The sequence below is a fragment of the Arvicanthis niloticus genome, chromosome 2 (genome assembly GCF_011762505.2).
Source record: "Arvicanthis niloticus isolate mArvNil1 chromosome 2, mArvNil1.pat.X, whole genome shotgun sequence".
In the NCBI taxonomy this organism is placed as follows: Eukaryota; Metazoa; Chordata; class Mammalia; order Rodentia; family Muridae; genus Arvicanthis; species Arvicanthis niloticus.
In genome coordinates, this window is record NC_047659.1 from 60882007 (window position 1) to 60894775 (window position 12769).

Here is a 12769-nt window from a genome sequence, read left to right on the forward strand (position 1 = left end):
AAAGAGAAAAAAATGCTTTAATAGAAGAAAAATGTAAGATTATAAACTAGACTATGGGAGGAAATATTTGAAAACCATATATCTTGAAAATGGTTAATAACGAATATATGTGATATATATTCATGATATATTGATATACATATATTGATATTGTTATATATACATATATGTATGTATGTATGTATGTATATATATCACAAATCAAAATCTCTGGCAACAAGCATCATGAGTGAAAAAATAGACTAAAATCTCCACTAGACAGTTTTAAAAACTAGACAAAGTCCTGATAATGGTATGAAAAAAGTACTGTAGGACCAAACAAACCAAATAGAATTTTATTAGAACCACATTAAAATGTCATCTGAACCTGTTATAATTACTGTAATAAAAATATAGAACATTAAAAAAATCTAACAGTTTTCAAAGTAGATTGAATAGGGGGTTATTAAATAAAACTAAAATGAAAAAAAGAACATGAGTTTGGAGGACATGTCAGTAGAGGTCCTCCAAAAAAATTTGTGAAAATGGGGTGGTCCACTTGATTATATTTCATTGTATACATGTACAGTTTTTAAAGAATAAATTAAAATAAATAAATTATTAATGGAAATATACAAAATTATATTTTCAAATATTTTGAGAAGCCAGATTCCTTGAATGTAACTGGGAGATGCAGACAATTATTATAATAATAATATAATAATATTGGACTGAGGCATAAAAGCAAAAAAAAATTAACTATAAAACCTTAATAAACATAAGCTATTTTATACATAAAATATAGTATATATATTAACTCTTCAATATCATGTCCTTTTTTGTTTTCGTGCAATGTCCTTGAGAAATATTATGGTAATGCATTTGCAATTCTATGAATAAAGCACTGTTTTTAAATGAAAGAGAAACAGACAGATATGCTGTCACATATAAAAATATATGTGCAGAACTTCAGAGATGGTGTAGTGTGAAGAGGCTTGCTGTTTCAGTACATATATTGACTAGATTATAACTTAGATTATTAACTTATTATATTAATATAATATAATAAGTTAATTATTATAATATAATATAATATAATATAATAAGTTATTATTATAACTTAGATTATTAGTTAGATTTAACTCCAGGAACTATGATATCCAAAATCTCTGGTTTCTACTCAGGATCTGCACTAATGTATACATATACAAACACACAAAATCAATCACAAAACAAAATTTAAAAGTAATAAATATGCATCTTTTAAAAAGTAGCAGCAGTATTCAAAATTAATGGATATTTCTATTAAAATAACTAAGTCACAAAAGATATAGATAGTAAATATTGTCACAATGAGTCTTAAACATTTATTAGTTTGTATTTGTATAAAATGGTTTTTAAAGAGAATGAGAGACTGTTTTTATCATATTGTTTTATTTATTAGTACCACAAAAACAATGAAGATAGGTAATTTCTGCAAATAACTAGTGGAAACAACATAGGTTATTAATATAAAATTTATCATTTATTCATCTTTAGTAAAATATTAGCTTGGATATCACTAAATTAAACATTTATTCTGAAGCAGGAAATAAGAGTAAGGATGCAAGATTAAATTGACATTTCTATTATAAGGGGAAAATTGAATAAAATTGTGAAACAATATCTCAATTTAAAGTATAATAAAACTTTGTGCAGTTAAATGCAACTAGTTTGGAAATATCATATCCATTTACATTTGTCACAGGTATTATAAGATTACTTAATACTGGAAAATAAAATCTTCATAAATTCTTAAATACTCGATGAAAAGCATTTTTTACCTCTTTGTTCCTTAAACTATAAATCAAGGGGTTAAGCATGGGAATCACTAAAGTATAAAACACAGATGCCATTTTGTCATATTCAAATGAGTGAGCAGATTTAGGCTGAACATACATGAAGAGTAGAGAACCATAGAACACTACCACTACTGTCAGATGGGAACCACAAGTGGAGAAAGCTTTTTTCCTACCTTCTGCAGAATGCATTCGAAATATGGTTAACAAAATCAGCATATAGGACAAAAGAACAACTAGAAGAGAAGAGATTAAATTAAAGGCTGAAAACAATATAGTCAACAATTCTGTCTCTTGTACATGTGAACAGATCAAAGGTAGTAAGGGGACAACATCACAATAGAAATGACTTATGACATTAGTACCACAGAAGCTTACTGTGAAATACTTAATAGGGAACAGCAGAGCCTGGAATGTACTGTAGAGGTATGGAATGCCAACAAGGACTTGACAGCGTCTCTGAGACATTATCGCACTGTAAAGGAGAGGATTGCAGATGGCCATATAGCGGTCATAGGCCATGGAGGACAAGATTGAAAGTTCACTGACAATGAACAAAATGAAGCATGCCATCTGTGTGGCACAAGCATAAAAGGTGATGGTGTTTTGATCCACAACAAAATTCACCAGCATCTTGGGGCAGATGGCAGTGGAATTTCCAAGATCAATGAAAGCAAGATGTCTGATGAAAAAGTACATAGGAGTGTGTAGGTGAGAGTCCAGCTTGGTCAAAATGATCATGCCCAGGTTGCCCACCACGGTGATTGCATAGATAGAAAGAAAGACTGCGAACAGAGGAAGTTTCAGCTCAGCAGTCTGTGTGACTCCCATCAGGATGAACTCAGTTGGCATTGTTACATTTGGGTGGTCCATTGGATGGTCCAAAATTAACTCTTCTTGAAGAAACAATAAGGATTTATTATATTTTTTCATTGCAATATAAACTTTGTACTAGCCATAGTTAAAACAGGTATTTTACTCAAAACCAGACAACACAAGTAATTTTTACATATTTTAACAACATTCTTATTTCCAGTGTCTCAAATTTGTCTGCCATTTTGTTAATAAAATTATATTTACATATTAGATTATACTTTGGTAATAGTTTATTTATAATATATTAGATATTTTCTATATTATAGAAATATTTACATTTCTGTCTTAGTCTCCATTTTATTTTTTAATAAAGCAAAAACCAAAATAGACATAAGACTTATGTGATCTCTCCTGAGAGGCTCTGCCAGAACCTGACAAATAAATATATAGGTGGATGCTTGCAGCCAACCATTTGACTGAGCACAGGGTCCCCAATGGAGAAGTTAGAGAAAGGACTGAAGGAGCTGAAGAGGTTTGTAGCTCCATAGAAAGAACAACAATATGAACCAACAAGACCCCTCGAGAGCTCCCAGGAACTACACCATCAATCAAAGAGTATACATCAAGCAAAGCATGGCTCCAGTCACATATGTATCAGAGTTTGGCCTTGTTGGACATCAATGGGAGGAGAAGCCATTGGTCCTGTGAAGGCTCGATGCCCCAGTGTAGGGCAAATGTCAGGATAGGGAATAGGGAGTAGGTAGGCTAATTAGCAGGAGGAGATTGGATAGCAGGATTTTCAGGGGAGAAACCAGGAAGGGGGATAACATTTGAAACGTAAATAAAGAAACTATCTAATAATTTTTTTAAAAGAATCTATTTCTGAAAATACACATAATTCAAATCAACATCCAGAAAGGTCAAATGCTTAATTCAATATTCTTTATTTCCTTCCTCATTGAAATAAATTCTATAAAGTAACTAATTATTTAAATTTTATTAGTTTGTTAATAATGTATGATGATATATAACAATGTATAATTTTAAAAATTTTAAAATATTTCAATGATAAGTTTTGTTTTGTAATAAATGTAAACAATTAGAAAATATATAGTAATGGTGTATTCAATTTAACCCTAATAAATTTGGATTCCCCTCATACTGTGTTCTGTTTGACCTCAGCAGGAATGTGTGACATCATAAACATGCCTTTAATAAGACTAATAATTGAGTATCAAAGTATTCTATGATGATTTGTGATGTAATAGAAAGTGATAACTAGAAAAACTAAGATTTTACTATAAGATACAATTCTTTAGTTTGAATCAGGGGCTATATGTAGCTAGATTATTTTAGTTAGAAGCAATCTATAAATACACAATTGGTATTCCTTTTACTTTTCTGATTTTTGAAATAGCATTTGAGATAAAGGTGATATTCATAACTGCTGGGACACTTCTATACATTTTTGTGAGCTTTACAATTATACTTAATTTGTTAATTTGTGTGTGGAAGCCACATAAATACTATGGAATAAATAAGTAGGTCACAGGCAACTTGCAGGATTCTATTTTCCTTTCTACCATACATATTAAGGAGTAAACTCAGACTGTCACCCTGAATATCTAGTGCCTTTACCTGCTGTGACTTCTTGGTAGCCCTTTTTCCTCTTCTAAATTAGGGTTGTTTTTTTGTTTGTTTGTTTCTTTGTTTTTTTTTATTCTTTTGCTACTTCTCTTTTGATTTCAGATATTGTTTTAAACTCTGTTTTGCACACAAATAAAAATAATAGTCTGTCATCTTTGAAAACTATCTTGGGAAGTATTGTTATAGCATTTTATGGTAGAGGATAAAAAGCACCAGGTGAAGAAAGAGACTTAGAAGTATTATGTATCTCCAAAATGTAATGCTTTCTACCACAGTTTCTGTAGCGTGTTGACTGTCTTGCTAGTATCCATCTTAGTAGTTATTTCCTTGAACATAAATTAATTTTCTAATTCTCATCACATCTTTTGTAGAAAATAATGTTTTGAATTTTAAAATTAGTCTGGAAGGTTTTATAAGAGGGAATTTTATTGTAGAAATCTAAATTCTACAACTCTTAACACATTCCAAGGCTTGTAATTATGTAATGAGTATTCAGCATAAAATAACACATTAATTTATTCTTCAAACATACATGGCAAGCATTTATTGTAACAAATATATTAGAGATCGCATAGCATAAATGTTATAATTTATAGGTATTTATCTTGAAATCTAACATGACTGAGGATCCCACCCTTTATCTGGAAATATAATGTATATTTATTTTTTAAAGATAAGGTTTTGGTAAAACATTCACCTATTTGTAATTTCCTCTCTCATTCAAAAATTTAAATATCATCATAATTTCTCACCAATAAAATAGATGTAACATATTTGGCTATTTTTATGACTTTTAACACTAAAATATACTGTTCCATGTATTCTTAATTCACAATAGAGAAGCCTTGTTTGATCCACTTGAGGAATTCATTTTTTACTTGCCTTGTAGTGCTTATGGTCAGATATAATAGAACTACTCCCTGTATCTAATAATAGAAATCCAAGACAGTATGGATCTACTTACCTTTAATAAAGAATCTGGTTTTATGTTCTAATATTATTAATATGATTTCTTTGTGAAAGGAGAGTTTATAGCTTTCCCTAATAGTTTTTGCCCTATTGGTAAAGCTCCCCAAGGAAATTTAATCTATTTAAGTCATATTATTACAATTAAATATCTGAGAAACTTAAAAATAATACCTTGATATTTTGTTGCTAATTACCTAGGATATCCTACAAGTTCCCCTGTGAGAAAATGCATGGAACAATTAAAAAAATAGAAACAAAATATTGTAAAAGATTGGCGAAGTCTTGAAAACATATAAATTGCAAAGGTATTCTCACATTCACGTCTATCAAAAGTATAATTAAAGTACAATTATACTTCAGGAACTGTAATAGCTAGAGAGAAATTTTAATGTAGTGCAATTTTAATGTAGTGAAAGTAGACTCACTCTAAGTATATAAATATATTTTCTTATACTATAGATGTAATTCAGTATTAATTATCAGAAATAAAATTTAAATTATGCTACCAAATTTCCATTGGACTTAGAAATTTTTGATTGTGGAACTGGCCACTACACGACTGTACTCAGGGACATAGGAAGTGGATCATGTATCAGAAGATATTCTAATCTACACAGTGAGTTTCCATTCATCCTGAGATATACAAGGCTGTCTAAGAAAAAGAGATAACAGAAAGAAAAACACACAAGGAAATATTTTCACGTCTTCACCCCTGAAAATAGTTTTCCAATGCCAAGCAATGGGATGTCAACATATTTTCAGTTCCTGCTACTGAGTTTTTCATACATAGAAACACCCAATACTTATTACTAATTTTCTATCAGTCTTCAGATTGCTTGTGAAAATCATCCATGCCTTGAATGCTTTGTTGTTACAAGCTCTCTTGTCTACATCAAATTCTCATGGAAATCCAACATAAATGTTTCTGTAGATTCGTTGATTCTGACTCAAAATTTGTTTGCTCTAAATATCAGAGTGCAATCCCTGGATATTTAAATATTCAGTGGAAAAATTTTGAAATTTCTAGCACTTTATATTGCTGATTTAATGTATGGCAGTTTCATTTTCCTATCATCAATGTTAAATGTACATATAATTTATGATTTTAAAACAGAAAATAGAAACATGAATTATATTTCATCAATTTTTTAATGGATATTTTATTTACATTTCAGATATTATCCCCTTACCCCAGTATCCCCCCCGCCCAGGAACCTCTTATCCCATACTCCCTCCTCCTGTTTCTATGAGGATGTGCCCCCACCTACCCACACACTCCCACCTCCCTACCCTCGAATTCCCCCACACTTGGCATCCAGCCTTCATGGGACCAAGGATCTCCTCTCCCATCTATGCCTGACAAGGCCATCCTCCCCTACATATATAGCTGGGTCCATGGGTCCCTCCCTATGTGCTCCCAGGCTGGTGGTTTAGACTTTGGGAGCTCTGGTTGTTTGGTATTATTGCTTTGCTCATGGGGCCACAAACCCTTTCAGGCCCTTTGCCAGGGGCCAGCCCCAGCATGGTGGGGATCTTCTTTCTTCTTCTTGGTTCTTCTTGAGGCAGTGGAGGGGAAAGAGCACTGGCAGGAAGTAAGACTTGGTCTTACAAGATATTTAGGGTTGTTGAATAATAAAAGTTTACCTATCTACATTACAATGCTACTGTAGCTGACCTGCCTTCTGTGATCCTGAGGCCAGAAACTGCAGTTTCTGGCACTTAGCACCTCAGCCCCAAAACAGCAAAGTATTACATAAATAGCCTTTGTACTATCTCAGCAGGAACTGCTGGGCCCTAACTTATGCCTGCTAGTCTAAGGTTTTAGGAAGAAAAAACACTGAGAGAAGTTATTATACAGTTTATTACTAAGTGTAAAATGTTTCCTATGAAAGCTATCTAAGGGGAAAGGTGGAAAGGCCCTAAGTGGGGAAAAGAAAAAAATCCTAATAAGGGTTAAGTTCTAAGGGAAAAAATTCTAAGCAGGGGAAAAGAAAGGGAAGAGACTAATGACTATGGCAACCCTCTCTTTGTCTTTGTCTTAAGTACTTATAATCTTTCAGAGTATATGATAACATGTTACAAAGTTCATCACAAGTTCACACCAAAAATCAAATCATAAATTGAAATAGAAGTTTACAACAGAGAATGTTTACATGCATATCTATTAGGAGTAATTATTTGGCTAAACATCCATCACCTGTCTGAGCTCCACAGGTTCACTGAAGGTTTAAAACTATAACTAAGACATTAGTAAAGTTTTGTATTGCTAAACCCAGGCAATATTTTATCTTCTGTCCTAGCACCTATAATAAATTGTTAGTTCCCTTTTAATGACCTGTGGTTACTTGTTTTACAATATCTTGAAATGTGCTCTGATTAGGAGAAAGTCTGGTTACTATCTAAGAGCAATTATCTAATGACAGTTGGGAGAGAGGCAGAGTTCTCATTGCAGTTTTGCCTATCAGAAAAGGACCTAATAGCAGTCCTGTTATAAAAGAGCTTAATAATCATTGATATAATTTTAGGAATTCTTACAGGATTATCATTGAGATTTAAGAAGTCATCTATTTGTCTATATAACATCACTACAAGACAGTACATCTTCATGGATCTGCAGAGATCTGCTCTAAAGGGGTGTGCTATTGCCTAGTGATTGTTATATATGTTTAATAATAATAGGAAAAGCATATTAATAGCAGGAAGCTTTCCTAAAATAAGTCCCTTACAGCCTTGCTGATAAGGACTCACTTGTTGCAGACTATATAATAATCCAACGCAAGCCATTTCAAGATGATCACCTGCTAATTATTAGCTCGTCCCATTATGGCTCCTGACACTCCTACAGTCTTTTTTCTATTTCCTCCATTAGGAAACACATGATCAGTACAATGGTGAGCTGTGAGCATCTGTCTCTGAATATGTCAGACGCTGGCAGACCTCTAAAAAACAGCTGTATCAGGCTCCTGTCAGCAAGCACTTTCTGACATCCAAATCAGTGTCTACTTTTGGTGACTGCACATGGGATGGATACCCAGGAGGATCAGTCTCCATATGGCCCCTCCTTCAGTTTCTGTCCCACATTTTGTCTCCATATTTGTTCCATTGAGTATTTTTTTTAATCCTTCTAAGAAGGACTGAAGCACCCACACTTTGGTCTTCCTTCTTCATGAGCTTCATGTGGTCTGTGAGTTGTATCTTGGGTATTGCAAACTTCTGGGCTAATATCCAATTATCAGTGAGTGAATACCATATGTGTTCTTTTGTGATTCGGTTACCTCACTCAGGATGATATTTTCTAGTTCCATCAATTTACCTGAAAATTTTTGAATTTATTGTTTTTAATAGCTGACTAATATACCATTGTGTAAATGTACCATATTTTTTGTATCCATTTCTCTGTTGAAGGACATCTGGGTTCTTTCCAGCTTCTGGATATTACAAATAAGGCTGCTACAAACATAGTGGAGCATATTTCCTTGTTGTATGTTGGAGCATCTTCTGGGTATATGTCCAGGAGTGGTATAGCTGGGTCCTCAGGTAACACTATGTCCAATTTTCTGAGGAACCAACAGACTGATTTTCAGAATGGTTGTACCAGCTTGCAATCCCACCAACAATGGAGGAGTGTTCCTCTTTTTCTACATCCTCACCAGCATCTACTATCACCTGAGTTTTTGATTTTAGCCATTCTGACTTGTGTGAGATGAAATCTCAGGTTTGTTTTGATTTGTATTTCCCTGATGACTAAGGATGCTGAACATTTCTTTAGGTGCTTCTAAGTCATTCAAGTTTTCTCAGTTGAGAATTCTTTGTTTAGCTCTGTGCCCCATTTTTTTAGTAGGGTTACTTGGTTGCCTCAAGTCTAAATTCTTGGGTTCTTTGTATATATTAAATATTAGCCCTCTCTCAGATGTGGGATTGGTAAAGATTTTTTCCCAATCTGTTGGTTGCCATTTCGTTCTATTGACAGTGTCCTTTGCATTGTTTCTAGTTTAAGGGCTTCTAGCTACTTACCTGTGTTCTCCTGTATTTCATTTGGAATGACAAAAAACCCTGGACAGCAAAAACTATTCTCAACAATTAAAGAACTTCTGGGGAATCACAATCCCTGATATAAAGCTGTACTACAGAGCAATAGTGATAAAGAACTGCATGGTATTGGTACAGAGACGGGCAGGAAGATCAATGGAATAGAACTGAAGACACAAAAATGAACCCACACACCTATGGTCACTTGATCTTTGACAAAGGAGCTAAAACTGTCTAGTGGGAAAAGGACAGCAGTTTCAACAAATGGTGCTAATTCAACTGGAGGACAAGATGTAAAAGAATGCAAATCGATCTATTCTTATCTCCTTGTACAAAGCTCAAATCCAAGTGGAGAAAGGAACCTCACATAAAACCAGATACACTGAAACTAATGGAAGAGAAGGTGGGGAAGAACTTTGAATACTTGGGTACAGGACAGAAGTTCCTGAACAGAACACGAATGGCTTATGCTCTAAGATCAAATATTGACAAATGGGGCCTCATAAAATTGCAGAGTTTCTGTAAGCTCTTATTATTCTTGAGCACTTTTATTTATTTCCTTCACCTGTTTGATTGTATTTTCCTGTGTTCATTTAAGAAATTTGTTTCCTCTTTAAAAGTCTGGACCTGTTTGATTGTATTTTCTTGTATTTCTTTTTTGTTTGTTTGTTTGTTTGTGTTTCCTGTATTTTTAAAGGATTTATTCATTTCTTCTTTATAGTCCTCTATCGTCTATATAAGATTGGAGTTAAGGTCATTTTCTTGTTCTTCATTTGTGTTAGGATATCTATGGCTTGCTATAATAGGATAGCTGTTCACTAAAGGTGTCATAATGCCCTCGCTTTTGTTGATTGTATTCTTTTGCAGGTCTTTAGCTTTCTGATTGTTCCTCTATCTTCCTATTATTGCATGTATTGGGAGGTATTCTAACCTAGATGATCCTGGTGTAGCAGGACTCTTGTGGGTTCCATCATCTGGGCAGTGGAACTCAAGGGGTAGTTCAAGTCTCCCAGCAGTTGGGTGTACCCATGCTGACATGGTGGGAAACAGATGGAGTAGGGGAGACAGGTATAGAGCCTGGCTTGACAAAGGAGATCCAGGGGAAAGCAGGCTGCTTAGGGCAGCTAGCTATGCACCAAATGACTAGGAAGGCAGAAGAAATGGTTGCAGGGAAGGAAAATGGGTACAAAAAGGGACCATTTTCTTACTTTCTTCTCAATATTTTAATTATTTTTTCTTTTATACTTACTTAGGCCTTGGGTTCTTTCTACTTTTACAAGACATTAAACTGTGGCATGAATTTATTTAACTGAGAGTTTACTGGTTTCTCTAATTTTTACATGTATTCTTTGAAGAGTTCATAAAACATGTCTGGACCAATTTATCTCTGTCTACACACCCCCCACCCCAGATCCATTATAATTTTCCGACCTACCACATGTGTATATTGTTTAAAAACAAGACAAAACATCAAGTCTAACACATGCTTCCCAGTTCTACTCTCTCTCTCTCTTTCTCTCTTTCTCTCTCTCTCTCTCTCTCTCTCTCTCTCTCTCTCTCTCTCTCACACACACACACACACACACACACACGCACATACACACATGCACATACACACACATACACAAAGCACACACACACGGAGGGGGAAAGAGAGCAAGAGAGAGAAAGAGAGAGAGAGAGAGAGAGAGAGAGAGAGAGAGAGAGAGAGAGAGAGAGAGAGATTGGATTTTCATGCAAGCCTTCATATTCCACTGGAGTATGGTTAACTGTAACCTTACAGGGACTACTGGCTATCTCTCTTACAACAGCTAGTAATTGATAATTCATCTTCATCTATAGGTAGGACTTCACATTCTACTATCTTCTCTTTGTTAGGATTTTTTCAGGCTTGATTTTGCAAGGTGATTACCCATGATATTACAATTATCATAATTTCATATGTGCAACTCTCCTGTTGGGGATAGAACATCTCTTTTTGTTGCAGATCTCCAAAAGGTATGAATCTTTAGATATTTCACTACTGTCAGACTTTGGAAATTTATGTGTATACTTACATGAGGTGTGTGTGAGAAAAAAAAAAGACTGATATAGTGATAGGTAGGTAGGTAGGTAGATAGATAGATAGACAGATAGATACATAGATATGGTAGGACAGTGACAGAGAAAATATCTGTTACTGTTAAAGAATGTTTATGGTAGAGATATTTGTAATGTGTCTTTATCTTATACCTATGCATAGAAACAAATGTAGTATTTATTCCAGTAATGTCTTTTCTTATGGCACTGAGGTAACACCTCATTAACACTCAATTGTTTTCAGTTATTGGTTCTGTAACATTTTATTGGGTTCAAAATGTTATGTATTGTGTTCTTTCTAGACTTGTAGTTAATTATACACTTTGGGAAATATTTGAACCAAGGGAAATCATCATGTCTCTTGAGAATGTAGTGTTTCTTAATGTCTCACCTGCCAATCTGCCTGCTTTGTAAGCTGCAAGGCCCAACAGCCACTGATAGAATATATATATATATATATATATATATATATATATATATATATATTCATGATTCTATGCTTGTAGTTTGTTCTGTTAGAGAAAAATACGTTAAATTTGATTCATTCATCTCTTGTGTTTGTTGTGTTGAATTACATTTTCATTTAAGTATTTTATTTGACATTGATCTACCTATACTTACCTACTCTAATATACTTAATGATTTGAATGTCATACAATTATCTGTGATTCATTTTCAGTAAGGGGAAGAAATCATGGAGAAAATTCCATTTCCTTTAAAGTTTAACCTATAAATTAATATTAGGTAAGTTACATTTATAATGTAAAAGTTTCTCTCTCATTATTCAGATTATTTCATATTAAGTATAGTATTTAAAAGTGTATTTGTACTATCTAAAAAGCATATGTTTATTAGAAGTCATTAAATCAATGTTTAAATTATTTAAGTATAGTATTTAAAAGTGTATTTGTACTATCTAAAAAGCCATATGTTTATTAGAGTTCATTAAATCAATGTTTAAATTATTTCATTCTTTTTTTTGTCTAAGTTGCCTGAATCTCAAAAAATAACCATACGACTAAAATTTCAAATTACATTTGTAACTCAATTTATTCCAATGTACTTGTGAATTAAAACCATCTATCATGATAGACTTTCTTTTAAAAACATCCTTTTATTACTGCTCTAAATTATGTGTCTGAGGGTTAAAAGAGAACTTACACAACTTTGTAGGGTGTTGGAAGCTTGACTATGACCTAGCCTGGTAGAGTGGTTGCCAGTCACACTAGCTGTTATCTCATTGTATGGAACTAGCTCATAGCCTGAAATTTAACTTACATAAAATTCTTAACTTATTTCATTGTATTTAATTATGTGCTTGTAGTTATTAAATGTTGTTTAGGAAAACTTAAATGTGATTTTATTTTAAGTTCAATTGCAATACTACAACTACAATAATGATGTTGGGAGAG

General features: G+C 33.3%; 1 protein-coding gene across 1 annotated transcript; it reads right to left on the reverse strand.

Annotated features, from left to right (window-relative positions):
- Window positions 1-1714: 1714 nt before the first annotated feature.
- On the reverse strand, window positions 1715-2708 carry LOC117703772 (olfactory receptor 8K5-like). Its single transcript, XM_034495602.2, has one exon. The coding sequence runs from the start codon at window positions 2688-2690 to the stop codon at window positions 1764-1766; it is 927 nt and encodes a 308-aa protein (XP_034351493.1). The 5' UTR covers window positions 2691-2708; the 3' UTR covers window positions 1715-1763.
- Window positions 2709-12769: the final 10061 nt, after the last annotated feature.

Coding starts and splice junctions, on each gene's coding strand:
- LOC117703772 (XM_034495602.2), bottom strand. CDS start 2,690: ATGGACCACCCAAATGTAACAATGCCAACTGAGTTCATCCTGATGGGA.